The sequence below is a fragment of the Phycodurus eques genome, chromosome 9 (genome assembly GCF_024500275.1).
Source record: "Phycodurus eques isolate BA_2022a chromosome 9, UOR_Pequ_1.1, whole genome shotgun sequence".
In the NCBI taxonomy this organism is placed as follows: Eukaryota; Metazoa; Chordata; class Actinopteri; order Syngnathiformes; family Syngnathidae; genus Phycodurus; species Phycodurus eques.
Genome location: NC_084533.1, coordinates 10,892,824 through 10,913,373, shown reverse-complemented (window position 1 = coordinate 10,913,373; position 20,550 = coordinate 10,892,824). Strand labels below are relative to the sequence as shown.

Below are 20,550 nucleotides of genomic sequence, written 5' to 3'. Positions count from 1 at the left end.
GGTCATGAATGCTGAACAGGTGTTCAATGAAAACCTTACGCGGCTTCAGGAGTTTTGTGATGCAGTACCAAGATCGCTATTCAACTGACGCCGACCAGCCTTGTCACTCGGGACAAAGGCGACACAAAACAACCACTGCAGGAAGTCACATGGCCACCAAAGTTTGGAAAAAAAATGTCAGAGGTGAGCGGCGACCCCCTCCTCAACCAGAAAGACAACAGACTTAAGCTGCTTAAGCGTCGCTCGACTACACTGGAATGCAGATGTCTGCAGAGGGGGGCCTATTATTTAAGAGCTTTTCATCATGCTGAAAGGGGGGAAATGGCTCTAAAACACATGAATAATTAATGCAGTTTCTATCAATGTATGTATAATTAATCACATCTCTTCCAACTGGACGTCTGTGGAGCCTCTAGGCCTGAGTGACATGGAGACAAGTCTGGACTATTGTCTGTGTCTGACAGTAAAAGAACAAAAACTAATCGGCATCATCTGCACTTTCTTGATGTAGGCAGTGCGGATGGGTGTAGAAACTGATTAATCGATTAAGCGATTGTGAAAATTCTGTCGATTGTGTGGAATTGAATTTTGATCGGTGGTGAAACGGCAAAATTGAGTGCACCATTTGACTGTGAGCAGCAGAAGCAAAGCCTGCATCCCTGAAGAAGAAGAACACGATGTCAGATTTGGGATGTTGAGCTGCATAGACACTGTGTCACAAAACTGAAAAGGAAACTGGAGTTCCAAACATGCGTAGTTGATCTCGGAAGTTTGGTCAAATGCTTACGCAACAAGCCCCTTTCATGCTGGCCATCGCTGTTCATGTGTATCAGGTATAGATTCTGACGTAATAACTCGGGCGTAACAGAGGTGGATGACCAATATGTGTAGTTTAACACCCGAAAGTCATATGTGTTGAAAGAAATTGTCACCTTGCCTGGCACTGATGTTACCACGCATCTACTCTAATTATCTGAATACGTGAAGCTGTAATAGCTGTGTGAATGTGTAACAACAGACACGGCAAAGTTCTGTCGGAAAGACAGAAGTGAATAAATGTCACCTCTTGGAATAGAGATAAATAAAGGCTGACTTCTCCAGCCTTTTTTGGGGGGGAGAAATTTTTCAATTCATTGTCTTTTTAGACAAGAGTGGGAAGTATTTGTTCACTTGTCTTTTTAGACAAGAGTGGGAAATATTTGTTCACCTTCACACGGGAAGGCTAAACGACAGAGACAGAAACGTAAGCAGGAAGTGGTATTGTTTTTACCCGCAAGTGTCATTGTGTTTGAGAGGGACCATTATTTGGCTTGATGGGACAACACTCGACATGTACCGCACTATCAACACAGACTGTTGGCAATCGGTTTGTTTTTGTTTCTTGCTTACAATTGTTATTGAAGCCCAAGAAAAAAGGGATGATTTTTAACACATTTCCTCACCCACAATTATTCACTGGTAGGAAAATTGTTTCCGGGACAGGGCCGCATGTTTTGGACTAAATTGATGGGTGATGGAGTGTAATCATGTGGAGAATGTGGCAGGTTGTTTGTCACGTGTACCCATCTGTCAAAATTGATTGAATATAATTTGAGCGTGCGAGGAAGCCCGTTGATATTAAATGGTAATAACTCTGTATTCATCAGGAGCGACTCCCCGTAGCAAGCAGAAATAGAAAAAGTAATCTCATCCACAACCGTGGCTGTGGCCTAAAGCTCTATTCCATGCTTTTTCACCACTGATCCTCCCTGAGGGGCCCCTGGCCTCTCAAGGAAGAGGGGAATCTATAATCCACCAGAGGGCGGAGGATCTATGGGAAATTCTGTTATCGGGAAGAAAGTGGAATAGTTGCCAGCGTCCGGGGCAGAGGGGGCGGGGGTTGCAAGGGGTCATGGTAGCTCAGCGGTGTGGGGTAAACAGAATATAAACCCTTTTACTGAGTTGGAGGGGTCTTTGTCTTACGTGTCACCGGAATGGGCCTGAGCGGCTCGGCGGGGTTGCAGACCTACAGGTGAGCCGGTCGCCTCTTTAAAATTACATTTCTGCCAAGTCGGGGGATTTTGGTGCTAGAAAAGCCCAACAATGGGAAGCATCTGTGTCTGCAAAAATGTGCATTAAGACTCAACGTTCAGCTTGGTTGCAGTCACAGGGGGATGCAAACGTAGTCTTCTCCATCCTCACAAGCGCAGACTCAGAACCCAAATAAGATCCCAGGTCAGTTTTATTAGATAGAATAACCCCTAATGAGTCCCAAAATAGGGACATGCTATAATATTGCATTATGTTGGGTTACTAATTATTATTTAAAAAAAACCCAAAAAATTATTGATCATCTTCTTGGCAAATGTCTTCCATTCCTGTTTGTGGTAGAAAAAAAAGGGGAAAAAAAGAATGCCTGCTGTGTTCTTTAGCAATAATGTATGTTGATGTTGACGTTACAGTTGAACAAACACCAGTCTGCCCTCACAAAACCCCACAGCTACATTTCAAAGTGATTTAATTCAATCAGTCTGGTTTGTCATTGTTTTTTTGTTGTTGTTTTTTTTAACTGCACTTTTTAGCGCGGACGTTTTTGTCCACCGAATTGAAAACTAAATTGTTGCAACTCTGACAGACATAAAACACTCGTGTCTGTCATTGATTTTCTACTTTTTAAAACACACAAACCTCAAGTGCCTGCTTCAGCATCTCACCCTTAATGAGAGATGCAACACATGTTCATATCTTCATTAAGGGTTTATAAATTGTTTCTACACAGTCTATTACACGCGACCTAATAAAGTGAGAAATAGTTAAGCATTAGATCTGAATATTTGGAGTCACCTCCTCCATGCCAAATAATTTAGTATTTTGCATTTTCACTTTACTTCACATTTAAAAGCTTATTAATGATATTTTAGCTTCACACTCGCCAAATTGGGAGCCAATACTCACAGGTGGACGGCATGTATGGTTCTTTGTCAAAGATTTACACTTGCCTAATAGTGTAGACATTTGTTCTTGTCCTACAATGGGGAAATTTGGATTATTCTGTTTTATTCTGGGTCGCTGATTGGTTGTAGTAAAATGGTGTAAGCTAATTTATTGTCATCAGCACACATTGATTCCTTTTGTGATTTTTAACAATCGCCTGTTTGCATTTATAGTTTTTTTTTAATTCAATTATTAACACAAATAATGTGCCAATAATCTTGGGGTATTTGTCAGGGGGAAACCCTGACATGGGGAAATTATGGTATATTCCATAACATTTGGTAATTTAATGTTATTATTCATGACTTCCACAATTTGAATTCAATCTTTTGTGCAATGTGCACATTAATTAAAGTATCAAAAGACATGAAGAGATGCTTGCACCTGGTTTAGATGAAAGCTAATTTCCATCTGTAGTCCAGTGCACAAACCTGCTGTGTTTGGCAATTTGCACTGATGTAAGGCATTTATGTTTTTTTTCTTTTTACTGACGATTCACACTTTTCAAATAACTCTTACGGTTGCAAGGAATTTGTTTTCACCCTGCAATGGGAAAACTATATATCATAAAAATATATTATTGGGTAGTTTCATGTTGTTGTTTTTTCAGACAGCCAATTCTCACTGTTGTCAGGCATAATGTTGTTTCAAATGGTTTACACTTGCCAAATAGTGAGCCATGCGGTACACTTGTTTATTGTTGTGTATTAATGCTGCATTAATGTTTTAATATTGCATTACTAGCCTAATTTATAAACAATTGATTTTCAGTAGGTACCCTTCATTCTAGTTTTATCTTTGCACAAGTTAATGGCACGAGCGTCACTTAAATTTTAGCATTCTACCCACGCAGCGATGCCATCAGCCAAATGATTGTTTTATCAGCATCATAGCGTTCCCTTTTATCGCTGTTTTATTTTTAAACTGTAAATTGTCACGGTCGGACAAAAGGGAACATGACAGAAAAGTCTTTACCCATAAATTGAACAGATTGGCGGTGACTCCTTTTACGGTTCAGTTTTGTTCACATCTTATTAGTGCCTATTGCTCCATCTGCCTCTGCTTGCTTCAACTTAAGCGTTGCAGTTTGCCGCCACCGCCTTCATAGAGTGAGGTATCTGTGACATTCTGTCTTTTCTTTTTTCTCCTTGTTATCTTGTTACAAAATCTCCTGAGCTTGTCGGATGTTTACTGGCACCCTCACCCCCGCAAACCACCACCCACCCCAACCTGTTCCACCCTTAATTCCTCTCTATAGTCCCGCGATCGCGCGGACGACAGCGTCGGCATTCCATCATGTGATCGACACATTGAGCCACGCGCCCCTTATGCGGCCCCTATGCGACACAAATTGTCGCCGCTCGCAGAATGCCGCGGAGATAATCCCTTGTGATTGGTCCGTTTTAGTCACATGCTGTGTTGACATACTCAGCTTTCCCCTACGTTCCATAAACCACCTACGCTGCCGCCTTCTGGATCGATTTTGCAATATAATTAAACGCATCATCTGGTCATCCAGGCGGCACGGTGACCGACTGGTTAGCACATCAGCTTCACAGGGTTCAAATCTGGCCTCGGATGTATGGAGTTTGCATGTTCGCCCCGTGCCTGCGTGGGTTTTCTCGGCGTACTCCGGTTTCCTCCCACATCCCCAAAACATGCGTGGTAGGTTGATTGAAGACTCTAAATTGCCCGTAGGTGTGAATGTGAGTGCGAATGGTTGTTTGTTTATATGTGCCCAGCCATTGCCTGGCGACCAGTTCAAGGTGTACCCTGCCTCTCGCCCGAAGATACAGGTAGCTGGGATAGGCTCAAGCACGCCCGCAACTCTAGTGAGGATAAGCGGCACAGAAAATCGATGGTTAGTTTGATCTGGTCATCTAGGTCCATTCATTCTAGCAGGCACTGTTCCACAGTAGCCATTGTTGTTGCTTTGTTCCTTTTTTTGGTAAGTAAAAATAAACGGCTACTGGAACTGGCCAGGCGGCACGGTGGCCGACTGGTTAGAGCGTCAGCCTCACAATTCTGAGGACCCGGGTTCAATCCCCGGCCCCGACTGTGTGGAGTTTGCATGTTCTCCCTGTGCCTGCGTGGGTTTTCTCCGGGCACTCCGGTTTCCTCCCACATCCCAAAAACATGCATAAATTGGAGACTCTAAATTGCCCGTAGGTGTGCATGTGAGTGCGAATGGTTGTCTGTTTGTATGTGTCCTGCGATTGGCTGGCAACCAGTTCAGAGTGTAGCCCGCCTCCTGCCCGATGACAGCTGGGATAGGCTCCAGCACGCCCGCGACCCTAGTGAGGATAAGCGGCTCAGAAAATGGATGGATGGATGGATGGAACTGGCCATAAAATGCAGAGGAAACTCCAGCCCTTGGTCTCCTAGCCAACACCAACCGTAGTGACACACCCGACTCGGCGTAGAAGTGCAGCACACTTTCAAAACAGCGCGCGTGGGTTGCGCTCGAGTATAAAGGCAAACTGTGCCGCAGTGACCTCTCCGCGGTCGTGGCCCGCACAAGTATAAAGAAACCTTTACTATTTTCCGACTGTGCGTCCAGTGCTGCAAGGAAGGCAAATCAAATCTTAGAGGAGATTGCGTTTTCTTCTGATGGCAAAAGGCGAGTCCATTGTCCCGGGGACCCTGCTTTTATTGAACAGAAAGATGCAAAGGCTTAAAAAAAAAAGAAAAACAGGGAAGAGGAGGGCGTGATGCTTCTGTGTCCTGCAGGTCAACTCTTGCCTGTTTCCTCCCATCTTCAAGCCGCTCCCTCGACTCCCTTCCCTACTCATCGTGACACAGCGATCAGTCACATTCCTCCCTGCAGTCCTCCAGATGAAACAGAACAATAATTATGGGAATTGAGTGGCTCTGGCCGCCAAACCGGGGCCACTCGGATCACAACAACACATTGTCCAACCTGATTAAGGAGCCGTTTGCAGCCGCCTCCTCCTCCTCGGCTGCTCTCGGCTGCAACTTGACCCCTCGCAGCAAGACGTATCGATACGCCCTCCAATTGGAGGTCGGTCACCAACGTGGGAGGAGGCGATGTGTTTCTGTGCTTAGCCTTCGACGGAGTGAGTGACTCATCAAGGTCGCTCCTTCTTGTTTCGAGAAGAAGGCAACGTCGGTCATTTCCTGTTAAATCCTATGATTAAACATGTTGCGAGTTCGCGACAAGCAGGATGTTTTCTGTCCACCAAATTGATGACAGTGTTTATGGCAGACAATAACCATCTATGTAATAGACTTTTTTCTCTTCCATTTTTGAAATTAGTGAGTGATTTGAATAGGATGAAGAATTGTTTGTTCAAGTTGTGCAAAGTGAAGGTGCATCTTGCTGCGGTCAGGGCAATTTCCACAATACGTGCTCAAGCTGGTCTTTTAAATGACATTTTGTCATGTTTGTCGTGCTTTGTATTTGTATTCGGCTATAATTGGCACGATTGCTTGCAAATTGCAATGCATTGCCATGTGATGATATCCACTATAAACAATTTGTCCATATATAAATTTTCTACCGCAGGAAATCAACTTGGACTGAGCTTGAGTGACAAATCTTGAACTCTTGTGGGATTTGCTGAAGTCCCACGTTACATCACACATTATTGGTTTTTGTTTGATTTTTTTAGCCATACTTTCTCCTAAAATGTTAGCGGGAGTTCCACTGTAGATTTCCTTGTCACTTTTAAAGCAAGGTTAATTCTTTGATGCCAGCTGAACTGAGCGCTGGTGAGGAACACTAGTGTCATGAGACACTAGTGTGTCAACCTCCAGGGTTTTGCGCTTTTTGTGCAACTTTTGAGGTATACTTTTCTGGAAAACAAGCACCTGCATTGACTTGACTTCCTCATAAGGGTGTTTTTTTTTCTTGTCTTGGTTTTGTTACTATTTAAACTTAGCTTCAGTATCTGCACAGCTGCTTTCACACAGAGGTCATGGGGTCGACCCACAGTGTCTTATCACCGCTTTCTATCTCCACTCTGCCTCTGCTCTCATTCCGTGGAAAAATAAACCTGCATCTGATCACACTTTGCATGAAGGGTCACATGCTGGCTTTTCACCTGGGTCTCCATAATTCTTTTGAGAAGCCTCCCTTTATTTAGTGGGAGTTGATTGATGCGGGGGGGAGGGGGGGGGGTGTCATAGATCCTCACCAAATATAAACGCTGGGCGAAATATGAATGTGGTATGCCTTTGAACTTTACGCTGTAATGTGGGTCAGAGATCTATCGCATGCATATTCTGAAAAAGTCTTTTCATCTCTGATTGCGGCGTTAAGATTTCCCCCGGTACGCTTTTAATTTCATCTCCTTCTCTCGCTGTTATTTATTTCATTTTCTCCACATTAATGTTTAATCTTCTCAAATGTGTTCGAAGTGAAATGTTCGCATGAGGGCAGGGGAGGGAGACATTTTTTTGGAAGGAATTCTTCTTCCACCTCTTGCATGAAAGGATGGCCTTCCTGATGATGATTCCGTTTGAAATATGGTGTGCTGACCAGCAAGGGAGTGAATGAGGACAAGGGTTTGAAGAAGCTTGTGTTCACTGCGCCACTCAACTCCCAGTCAGCCTCAATGTGTTTGTGTGTGTATGAGCTTTAAAAGAATAGGGTTCAACTGTTTCAAAGCCAAGGACACGCTCCTACGTGTAAAAACACATTCCTTCTGAAAACCAATTCCTGCTAACATAATTGTAGTTTCTTCTCCTATTAAACGTATCCGTCTCTCTGTTTCCCCCCTCCCGACCCATATCCCTGACTCACTCACCCCACCTCCCCATCCCGCTCTGTGTTACAGACGGAGAATTATTCAATTGACTCCAGTTACGTGAACAGCAGAGCCCACCTCATTAAAAGGTATGTTCATTAGTATTTTTGTTCCAAGCACCTTGTTACCATTGTTATCTGTAATTGTTTTATCTAATGAGAGCACAGGAATCCTTGCAGCGGTTTGTATGAGATTGTTTTGGAGTTGGGATAATAGCGATTGGAAGAGAATATGCAGAATAAAAAAAGGAAAGCCTCAAGATTATTCATTAGGCTGACGAAAAAAGATGCATAGAAATGACTGAATTAGACGTACTGGAGCTTACGATTCTCCATGTACCTGATAGGTATCAATTCCATACTTAAGCAAGACATGATGCAAAGCTGTTTTTTTAAGCAACAGAAAGTAACCTTTTTACTCACCCTATAGTTGGGAGGAATAATACAAGAAATTGGATATAATGCATGAATAATAATAAGTAATAAGGAATCTTTTTTGCAAGCAAGCACTGATGCTAGTTCTAACACAACATGAGAGGTGTCCAGGCACGTCCACCATATCAATGACCCACCCAAAGTAGGAGATCCAGGTTCACTATGACAATTAAAGATATATTATTCTCCTTTATAGAATCTATATTTATCTGATATTAATCAACTGTGCTGTCAATGGTGTTTGTGGTGTTGTGAATGGTGATTCACTTTGGTGCATAATATATATAACAAGCCATAAAATCAGTGTCTTGAAATAAACTTGTAAAAATCATCTTTTAGTTTTTTCGCAAACTAGTATCCTTGGTTGCACTAAACAACGGCGAAGGTGTCCAGGTAGGTCCAACAAATTAAAGACCTTCCAGAGTAGGAGATCTGTGGTCGCCATGGCATTGGAAAAGCTTTCTATTACCCCTTTTAGAATCTACTTTTGTCTTATGTGAATCATATGTCACGTAATATTTAAGCAAAATATGATAAACCATTTTTTTTTTTTTTTTTTAAAGCAGAGTAAGTAATACGTTGAATAATGTGCTCCCTCTTAAGCGGTGAAGTGAATTTTACTTGCGTTAATATAAGCATACCATCAGGGTCTTGAAATCATTACATTGAAATCTATTTCAAAAGGTAGAATTGGCAGTAGCACGAAAGAATTGTGGAAGGTGTCCAAGGAAGTCCACCATATAAGACCTCCAGAAAAGGAGATACATGGTTGCCATGGCAATGAAAGATTTTCCATTCTCCTTATTGGCCCCCCCTGTATTTGTCAAGCACATTTGTAAATAAATGCCATAGATCAAGCGACTGTGCAGTTTCTTGAAGTCAACATCATCATACAGAGATTTAGCAAGGTAGCACTAATGCTAGCTAGCGTTTACACAAAGTGTCCAGGCAGGTCAACCATATTAAATACTGTCCAGAGTAGGAGATATAGATACACCAATGAAAGAGATTTTATTCTACCGATTACAATCTGTATTTTTTAAAAATAATTTCATACTTAAAATTTTATCCAAAGCATATTTTTCAAATCAAAAGTAAAAGTATTTTTGCTACCACTGTAGTTGTGAAGTATAATAGTCATCGAATACAATGCATCATCATGATCTTTTTAGCACTCAAGCACCGAACATTACAATGTCCAGCTAAATCTGAGAAAATTAAAGACCCCTTGAGTCATAGAAAAGACATTCTAGTCTCTTTATTAGAAGTCAGTGGACCACCATCTTGAAAATGGAGCTGTTACTTGAAGGAAAAAAACATGACTGTTGCTTTTAAGTATAGGATTGAGAAAAGTGTTTTAAACAATGTAAAAAAACAAAGTGCCTTATGTGCATTGTATCTATTAAATATTTTACTACTTGTGAATTATTACATATCACAGCAGAATATGTTCAATGACCTCATCATTGTACGTGTCAATATCGTATCGATGACAAACTTTATACACATTTTGCAAATGAAAATATGATTATTGGAGGTGTCAGAATACATCAACTAGGTACTTGCTGATGCTTTTTAAGGTTTCTGTTTGGCTAAATAACAGCTGGCCAGTGTGGTTTTATGTGAAAGTAGAATAGATATTTTGAAGCAGCCATGTACAGTATCTATAAACTCACAAAGTGGATATCTCATCCATCTATTTTCTATAGCATGGGGTTTATCCCAGAGGTTGGTCACACCCTAGACTGATTGCCAGTCAATCAATCCAAGGGCACTTACAGACAAACAACCATTCACATGAATACCTAAGCACAATCTATAGTCTTCAATTAACCTAGCATGCATGAATGTGGGAGATAGCCAGAGTACCCAGGGAAACCCCACACAAGGACAGAGAGACTGTGCAGTCTCCTGAGATTCAGACAGCGAACGTCTTTGAACGTGAGGTACATGTGCTAACCACAAGTCCAATGTGCTGCCCCAAATGGCATTTCAATTTGTGAATGCAGTGTTAACAAGTTGGCATGGGGGTCAAAATAATTCCTTCCGGCTGTGGAATATTTTTGCAAGGGGGCTCTTTTTGATTCCACAATTGTCCTTTTGTTACCTGCAGCCTTTTCAACAATGGAGGCTTTCTTTTGTTTGCCCCCAGCTTCCCCCGTTCCCTCCCTTAAGTCCCATTATGACAATTTCCCCTCCAAAGATTTCCTGCATTTATGTAAACAAAGAGCATTGAAGTGCAGATTCCCACAAAGCAAGCCCCTCAGGAGCCAAGTGAGCCCCCCTGGTCCGGGACAGGTGCAATTACAGTGATAACATCAGAGGGTCACCATTAGCCGCCGCTGCAGCCCCACAATGGCGAATGTTCAGCCAGCGTTTGAGGATGCAGCTACCTTGGAATGTCCTTCATTGCTACTTCACACACTCTCTCCCTTCCACTTGCTCCAAGAACACATGTTGATTTATTCCCCTGCTCTTTAGTGTTGTGTATAAATGGGAATTTGTTCCACTGGGATGGCACTCAAATGATGGGAAATCACACTGTTACTGTGCAGCTGTTGATTGTTTCCCTATCCCCCCACCCACCCTACTTTATTGACTATGAGCCCCCAGCGCAAGGCAGATGCTCCGTTTGCACGCCTCCAGCGTTTCCGACATCCATCGTCCTTCCCAGAATTTCTGATTGCTGCAGTATTTGTTTGATTGAAGTCAGCGAGCACCTCCCTGTTTGTTCAAGAAACCCTTGAAGGCAGCACGTCCATTCAAAATGTGTGTGTCTTTGCCCCCAAGGAGATTCATACAAGCTCTTTATATCAGGATTATTTCAAGTTGATTATTTCTCGAGGATTTATTCTGAAGCCAATGGCTTTTTATGTCCAGAATACATGGGAAATGGCGTCGTAAAAAATTGGAGGGGAAGGTCACTTGAGAAAAAAATGCCCAAGAGAGAAAAATATGGACCCCTCCAAAGCGACCATGTGAGTGAAGGTGATGTGACAGTTAATCAACATCTTTCTCGGCCCTCTCTTGTGCAGCACGTCGACATTCAAGGACCTGGAGGGGAACAGTCTGAAGGACAGCGGCCACGAGGAGAGCGACCAGACCGACAGCGAACACGATGTCCAGCGAGGCCACTATGTTGACACGGCTGTCAATGACATGCTCAACATGACCGTACCTCCCAATGTTTGCCAGCTGCCGGATCAAGGTAAGACCACAAGACTACAACATAATGAGTAAACAATTTTTTTACAGTTCAGTTCTTTTGAAATCGAAATGGTAACTTCAAATCTTGCTTGTGTTCCCACCATTGGGTTTGATGTAAAATAGTGGGACATCTTAGCAGTTGGACACAGTGCCCATGTATTTTGTCAATTTTCTCTTTTGTATTCATAATCACTCTTTAACCAAGAAAAAATTTAGTTTATCCAAATACTCAATTATTCAATAGAATTTTCAATAGGATACTTGAATTCTAAAATATTTGATAGCCGCAGCCCGAGATTGAACTCCACCATTTTATTGTCATATTTTTTATTGTTTAATACAACTCAGTGGCACGGTGGATGACTGGTTAGAGCGTCTGCCTTCAATCCCCGGCTCCGCCTGTGTGGCGTTTACATGTTCTCCCCGTGCCTCGGTGGGTTTTCTCTGGGCACTCCGGTTTCCTCCCACATCCCAAAAACATGCATGGTAGGTTAATTGAAGACTCTAAATTGCCCGTAGGTGTGAATGTGAGGGCGAATGGTTGTTTGTTTATATGTGCCCTGCGATTGGCTGGCAACCAGTTCAGGGTGTCCCGCCTCCTGCCCAATGATAGCTGGGATAGGCTCCAGCACCCCCGCGACCCTTGTGAGGATAAGCGGCTCAGAAAATGGATGGATGGATGGATAATACAACTCTTGCTTTATGCCCCTGTGGGATTTACCTGCAAAAAAAAGGTCCTCAAAATTAGCAAGTTGGTCCTCAAATGAAGTCATTGATTAGCAAAACTGCCAAAGATTTTTGACCCTTGTTGTTGTTGTTAGCCTGTTAACTGCAACACGCCTTCTGTGCGAATCACAATGACAGAATTTATAGGTTTACCGAATATTGTGGCCAAACATTGTAAGTGTGGTCATCCATTTGTTGTGCGGCACTTTATGGAATGGTCAGGGCTCTTTTTTAGGCTCATCAGGCTGGCCTCCTCTGCTTTAGGTGATCCTGGGGGGCACATGATAATGAACTACTATTCTCCACTCGAACGTCTTACTAATTAATTATATCAATAAGACACTTTTTAAATGGTTGCATATTGTTGCTTTCAATGTTGAATAAAGTGGTTTGGTGGTTTGAACATGGACATTGGATATCCGTGGTGATGGATTGTTTTGTAACCATGCTCCTAGTGAAGCTACAAAGTACTGAATAAATATTTGGAATGCCCCAGCCAGAGCCCAGATTTGAAGGAAGTCTTACACATGAGACACCCTGGCAGTCTAACATGTTTGGAGTCCTTTTTCCTAAAAATTTAACATCTTGAGGTTGGTTTAAGGTCAAATTCATGCATACTGTTGCTTTAAATATTGGATAAACACAAGTCATTTGTTGACAAGAACATGGCTATTGAAGGAATTAGCATCATTGATTCAGAGCACCTGACTTATTTTGGTACCCACTATCTACACACCCAACTTTTGACAGTTGGAGAGGGAAATAAAACACTACACGGTACCGTTCTGACGCAACCTCAGACGACACACATTGATTGACAGCAGCTATGTTTGCGTTTGAAGGCTCGTTGAATCCCCATGAGCTGGCGTGGCAGCAATTAGGCTGACAAAGGTGGACTTTTACATATCTCCACGAGCCCTGATCCATTATTCAGAGGAATCATTTAGCCAGCGAGTTAATGTGGATGTTTCATATCTGACTGGATCGTTTAAAAAGACATCCCGTTGTCTGGCAGCAGTCAGTGTAAGGGGTCGTGTTGGTGCTTAACTGCTGCCAATCACACTGGAGGAGGATGAAGACATCTGCAGATGTTGCCGTGCACCTGGGAGCTAATTCAGGCTTGCAGGAAAACACCGCAAGTGTCCGCTTTGGGGAAAACATTTAGGATGACCCGTGTTTCCGCTTTTTAGCACAGCAATAAGGGTTTATCCATTGCTGTGTCTTCCCTCAGTGGTGTTATTTTAACTCAAACCATAATAAGCACCTCACTTTTCTTCTCCCCCTTAGTCACGTACAAAATAATTTTTTAATGAGCGTGACAGAATAAAAATACGCTTTTATGTCAATGAATAATAAGGCTTCCTTAAAGTTGATGTAGCTGGGAGCAATTTTGGCTGAAGGTGTTGTCTAAGTGGGGAATATCAACAATAGGATACACACTTAATGACAGACATGCAAATGAACACCACCGCCGCCGCCCCCGGCTGCTCGCCCGTCTTTTGTAACGACTTGGCCAAGTGTTTTGAATGTGCGGCGTGTGTTTAACAGTGTCATTTCACAGTGTTGTCTGTCCTTTTAAGCAGAACAGAATAGCAAAGGAGCTGTTTTGAATTACAATCAGGTCATTGTTTTTGGGATGTTTTCCATATTACTCCCCAAAAAAACTAAATAGTTTGTCTTTGCTGTCTTTGCCAATAAATGGCAAGAGTCACAAGAGAATTATGAGAAGTAAGATAATGACCGACCAAGGCTCCACACATATAGTCTAGTGTTGGGGACCCCTGGTCTTCATTATAGTCTTAGGCCAGCATTAGGTTAGTCATTCTAGTAATACTATAAGGACTTTAAGCACACGTTGGCAGATCTTTGCTAGCCTATCGTTAAAGAAAGACTAAGTCACAATGGTCACTGATAGAATTTGAAACTGACTGGCTCGAATTTACCAAAATGCATACTGACAAGCCACAAGCCTCCGGGAGAATTTCCTGTGAAGAAAACTGGATTTTGGGGGAGAAAGTCACATCAACTCTAGAGTAACTGAAACCATAATAATGCCAACAAAGAAATAAACACTATACCTACTGTGAAACATGTTCCTGTACATGTTGCGAATGCTGCATTGCTACATGTGGCACAGAAGCAGGGTACAATGAAAATCTGAAGAATATCAAGGCATTCCGGAGCAAAAGGTGCTGCCCAGTGTCAGTCGGACAGATTGGTGTTAGGCACAGGTCACGGGTCCTACAACAGGATAAAGACCCAAAAGACGAGATGTGCTAAAAATAAAACATTTCGACTATTCTGAAGGTCCCAGGTCTAAATCCCATCGAACATCTGCGATCCAATCCAATTAGAGTCATCAAATCATCAAAGCTAGTAATGGAAAACTTGGAAACAGAACAGCCGAGGCAGGTTTCACCTCACTTTGAGTCCATTTAATTGACAAAGATTGGACAGTGTGCAGGTGTTATTGCATGTTGGGTGAAGGGAAGGTATTATCAGAAGACAAATAGTTCACTAAACACGCTTGTATGTCTACTGGGAGGCAAAGCTGCAGCACAATACAACGACAGACAAGGCTGAGGATTCATTCTCTCCATACTCACTTTTATTGTCGTGTTTTCTTGTGTTGAAGAGGGCCGGGAACCAAATAACCAGGAAGGTGCACGGGTTTAACTCCAGGGTTTTAACAGAGCAAATGTTTATCATTCCCAGTGCCAAGCAAAGGTGCTGTTTGCCCAGGAGACGTGACTTACCTTCACACAAAGACCCTCCACAGACTATAAATATGCAGGCTGTCTTTCACGAGAGTATCCCTTTGTGCTCAGCAAGCCCCCCGATTCCTCTCCATCACAATGGACAATCCTTCTTCTTTGTCCCTCACTTTTATTGTTCGTCACCACTGTTGCACCTTTTTTCATTTTTTGGTGGGTAAAATACTTTCAATCCAGGCAAACATCCGGACGAACAATGTAAAGGGAAGCAGTAGCTTGGACGTGAAGACAAAAGGGTTAAAAATAAATACATTAAATAAATAAATAAATAAATACATTTTTCCATACCACTTCTCCTCACTAGGGTCAGCTTTCTAGTCTCCTGAACAGTGTCAAAGTACCCTCGAGCAATCAAAAGATCCCTAACCTCCATTCTATCCACCCAAGCTAAAGTGTGTGGTCTGGTTGTTTGTGGGTTGTATTGCATGCACAAATAAAAAGAGGGACGTGTATGCAATGTAAAAATACTTCAGAAATAGAGAAAGGATGCAAGAAATAATTGGGAAAGGGGTGCTAAATCATTAGAACACAAAAGAAATCAAATCAAGGAAGTGAATGTTTAATTGTGTAATATATACACACACGCCTATAAAGGGATGTGTGTTTGTGTGTGTGTGTGTGTGTGCGTGCGTGTGTGTGTGTGTGTGCATGTGTGTGTTTAATTATGTGTAAAATGCATTTCAGGACACATGATTAATAACAAAATTAATTTAAAAAAAATAATAATAATAATAATTTAAAAAAAAAATAATCACTACCTGTGCTCTGAGCATAAAAGATAGGAAACATGTCAACTGCATGTATAAAAGTCTATAAATATAAAAACTGCACAAATTAAAAACACGGTGTACTTTTTTATCATCAAAGTAAACAATATTTAGTGTTTACACTTCGCCAATACAAACAAAATATGTTGTACTTCCTGATCTCATCCTTTCGAAACAAAATGATTTTCAAACTTAAAGTCCAACATCAGCTGTATTTGAAATCTTTATTTTATGTTGTAATTCTTTTTTGACGTTTTCAGTGTCCCACCAGCTAAGAATCAGCATTCTAGATTGTCTTAATCGTTTGCTGAATCCCTGCCAAGATTCTTAAGAGAAACCTCACTCCAGCCAATTTGATTCTTGAAGTATGTACAGAACAAATCACATTGAATCTCTTAAAATATATACAGGAAGGGCTATCTCTAATATGACTGAAACCACAACCTCTCAATGTGGAATGTTTAAGAAATTATTTACTTTTCCACTGAATTGGAGGGATTTGCTTGAATGGAGCTTTCGCAGTGGCAAGCCATGACTGTCATGATAGAAGCCAGCTAACAGACAGCTAAATTAGTTTTTTTTTTTGGGGGGGGGGTCTTCCTTTGATTGTCAGCGCTCTCACGTAATGCTTGGCGGATATGGATGAGCCGCTGTGTTTTTAGGGATTAACATCCATGTTTTGTCGAATTTCTTCATGTAGGAATAAAGTAGGGAGGGCGATGTTTGTTAGATTTTGTGGTTTTGCAGTTATTTCAAGTTCATTAGAGTAGGGGGGATTAAAAAAAGAATCAGTCCTTGTGGCTTTTTTACATACCGAGGAAATGCAAGTGTTCAATTAGCCCGACCAGGGAACAGGCATCTTTTATTTTTGACATATTCCTCGCCAATCCACCCCCCCCCCCCCCCCCCCCCCAACTCCCACATGCCCTTCCCCAGCCCCCACCCCCTGCTCCCTCACCTCTGGAGAATTTCTCTCATCTATGTGCTGGCTCCCTGTGGGGGTGTGCCTGAAGCGCGGAGCCCAGGAATGGTTGTCTCCACCGAGGGCCGCAGATTCCTCCATATTCCCATCTTCCATCAGCGGGATCCACTGGGTCTCACTGCTCCTAATTGAATCGAGCGTCTCCCCCTTCCTCTCTCATTGCAAACGTCTTTTTCTGTCTTCCCTTAAACTTTGTGCCACTCAAGCACTTCCCTTTTTTTCCCTGTTGAATTTGAAATGAAAAAAAAAGTAAAAGAAACTCGTATGTTTCTGCTGCAAAAACTTGCCCTAAATTCAACACGGGAACATTTCTAGTTTGCAGTTCTGTGATCTCCTAAGGAAAATGCTGACAGGTGTCAGAGTGTGCGAGGCGGTGGGGCTGTGCTGACAGCAGGGAGAGGAAGAGCAAGAGGAGGAGGAGGAGGAGGAGGAGGAGGAGGAGCAGGCAACGCGAGGCAGACAGAGATGGAGAGATGAGCAGAGAGTATAGTAAGCAGTCTTAGTGAGGGAAAATGGAAAAAAGGAGAGGAAACAATCTATCTGACAGGTAAGAGTGATTTTTTTCGGTGACTAAAACTTTGACAACATCGAATCAAGTGTGCAACAACAAATCTTGTTTGATGGTATTTTTATGATCACATCCACAATCCAGACTCCATACAGGGACCATCCATTTTGATTTGCTTAATCTAATGTGGGAGCCATGGAGGTGAAATGGCCGACAATGACAAAGAGCGGTAGGGAGGTGCAATACGAGTTAAGGGAGACGAAGTGCACCACAGAGCGCGAGTCCGATTGGAGGAAATATGAAGGGGAATAAATTGGAATTTCAAGCTGCGTCCATCTGTGCTCCAGTTTTCTCCATCGTAGAAAGAACAGACAAAAATAATTAGTGAAATTAAGATGAACACCATTTTTGAGGGCCGTCTTTTAATTCCACACTGCACCGTTAATCGCCAAGCCGACAAAAAGTGCTCACACTTTTAAGTTTTGGATGGCAGTAATGAACATTTTTATCTGTTGTCAACTGTCAAGACAAATCGTGAAGAAGCCTGAATGCTAATGTTAAAAAGAACGTGAACAACTTCTCATTTGTACATCAACTGTGTGACTGATCCAACAAATTCCAAATCATCATATGATCGCGCCGTAGCACTCCTGATTGTAATGACTAATAACACCCTATGTGACTTGAAATCAGCCCCAATTGAAAAGTGAGTCAAACGACTGGAAACCGGGCTTGTAAAAGGCATAATCCGCACCTCCGACAAGGAGGAAATGTTTCCATCTGAGTGAGGATTAGGCAAAACACACTTCTCGGTCATCAAACCCATTTAATTTAGTTTTGGATTGTAGCCTGTGAAGGACATAAAAAAAATTCCAGGCATTTAGAGCTTTTTTTACTGATGTAATTGGTTATTGAATAATGCACAACATTTATGACAAATTTAGTCATACTCATTCTTATTTATTTCTAAATATCTGAAATGTACTTTCACACTGCCGTTGCGGCTTTGCGCATTCAGATAAATACATTGGTGACGATTGCTTTCGATGCAAAAGCTCGTGGGCAGTGAGTCACGGGTGTTAAACTCTCGGCTGGAAGCATTTTGCCTCTGATACTACGTCAGAAGTTGGCAAATCCATCGACTTTAACTGCAGATCCCGCAAGTGTGTTGTGATGTGTTTGTACACCATTGCAGGTGCCTCTAAAACTATAACATTAGTGTCATCCGAATGCTAGCAGCATGAGGAGGTGTCTGGGCTGGTCCACTATGTATCTATGTATCCGTCTATCAATGTAAATAGTGTACTCCATCTCGTTATAGAAGAAAAGCTGACCAGCGTTTATTTTACCCTGTGGAAAAAAAGCTGCCATCTCTTTCATTGTTTTTACACATCTGAATATGTTAAGCAAGCGTGTACGCTGCTTTTATGTTTTAAAATAGCCGCGGTCTCTTGGTAGTAGTGTTTGTTTGCTATATTTGCATAAGTAAATCAACAAATTCTTTTAAAAAATCCCGCCCCGCCCTTCCTTTTCCTGTTAGTTCTTTACTTAAATCCAAGCGGGAATAAGTCAAGGGATGTGAGGATGGATTTAAACAAACTTGATGTGTTTTGATGCTGTAAGTTTAACAAATGTCTTTTGCTGCTGGGTTTTGCACACGGGGACAAACTGAGAATGTAGATTATCTCTGCCGTGGAATGTCGTAACACGGTGGGAGCATCACCTGATCCCGGCAAAGCTTCCCTGAATACAGCCGGTGTGTTTTAATCAGCTCAAGAGGAAACTGCTTATCTCTGTGCATTTGTTATAGATAGCGTATGGAACATATCAAAGTGAGAAATGGGAATAGTTCATTATTTCACAATGTGTCTGATGTATCTTATAGAGAGCCCTCTGCTGACAGCTCATTTTCCACACAATCCTGGCATTCAGCTCGCTGTCTCAGTGTGAGGAGAGAGCGAGAGAGAGAAAGAAAATAGGCTACCGGATCTGCATTCCTTATTCATGATGCTGTGGCATGCTAGGTGTGTTAATAATCTAGACAGAAAGAGAGTGAATCACACTTGTTTGTCGAACACTTCGTCAATCCAGGTCTCGCTCGGTGGACGGCGGGTGGGGAAACAAGGCTTGATCAGGGGTTAGGAGGTGGATTAAAACAGGTAATGGGCTGGAGTTTGAAGGCCAAGAGTGGATCAGATTAAGAGTGGAATGTTAAAAAAGGCCGCGCACAAACATTGCACAGCGTGTCGGAGAGCTTGTTTTTAAAGGTTAATCACAGAAAAATGAGGAATACCTGGTGAGCGATACAGCATTTTGAAGGCCCTCTTGTGATATGATAAATGAATCACCTTTTGGGGGCCTCAAGATGTCCGAAAACTCACCAAATGTTGTGTGCGCTGGTTAAAATATGGGTTATTTTCTAATTAGCACCCACTGAAAAAGTGGGAAAAAAATAGCCCCAAGCACCGGTGCCACCAATTGACACCAAATTGGGTGTATATCTCTCATAACAAAACAAAAAGGTCTCAAAGACCCATGCCCAAAATTGAGCTGGAAGTCCAACAATTTTAGAGCTCATACGGTACATATGAACTCTGAAATTCACCCAAATGAGCCCCAATCGAAAGAAGGGATCCTAGACAAATAAGCAACGCTAGACTGCCAAGCAGTTGCCTATGCCGTCTAATCAAAGCTTCAAAGTTTGATCATTGCGACTGTTCATTTCTCCTTGCATCTTAAATTGTGGTTTTAACGATTCAGGGTCAACAAATGGGGATATTCGACAAGTACAACAAAAAAGCATTGATACATTGATTGGAAATTTAAAAAAAGAAAAACAAAAGAAGAAAATATGTCACCCAGTGTGTTGTCAAGTGTTTGTTCAGAAGGTCGAGAGTTGCAAAGGGGAGGGACATTTTCTGGGCAATTTCCATAAAAAGTGCATAAAATGTAAGAAAGTTACATGGGACGTAATTATTTTTTTTATTTTTTATATTTGAACTATGTGAATACAAAAGTAAATCAATTATTTAATTGTACAACACTGTAAATGCAAATGTTTTTTGTTTTACTGTTTTGTTTACTTTATTTGTGAGCGATAATTAAAAAAAAATGTTTAATTGAAGAAAAATCTGGATAGATTCCATCAGAATAAATAAAAATAAATTTGCAAAACTTTTACATTGGATTGTTTTGTGAATATGTCCTAAATCAACTTCGTGTACGAAAACAAGAATGTTAAATTAACGTTACCTCTCGCTTTTTAGATCCCATGTAAAGTTTCTGCAAAGATGAACATGACTTGAATAGAACTAACATATTAATTGCGATAAATGTCCGTTTAATCCCACGGGTAAATTCCAATTTTCTAACCCTCGTAAGGGTTGAGGATGATGTGAAGTTCTCACACA

At 41.8% G+C, this 20,550-nt stretch overlaps 1 protein-coding gene across 4 annotated transcripts in view; it reads left to right on the top strand.

The window, feature by feature from the left end:
* pcdh19 (protocadherin 19) overlaps positions 1-20,550 on the top strand; it is a 74,375-nt gene that overhangs the window by 32,948 nt on the left and 20,877 nt on the right. For all 4 annotated transcript variants that reach the window (XM_061685415.1, XM_061685413.1, XM_061685414.1 and 1 more), the window contains exons 3-4: positions 7,773-7,831; positions 11,212-11,384. In XM_061685415.1, coding sequence (XP_061541399.1) covers positions 7,773-7,831; positions 11,212-11,384 — 232 coding nt within the window. The remainder of the gene's footprint in view (positions 1-7,772; positions 7,832-11,211; positions 11,385-20,550) is intronic.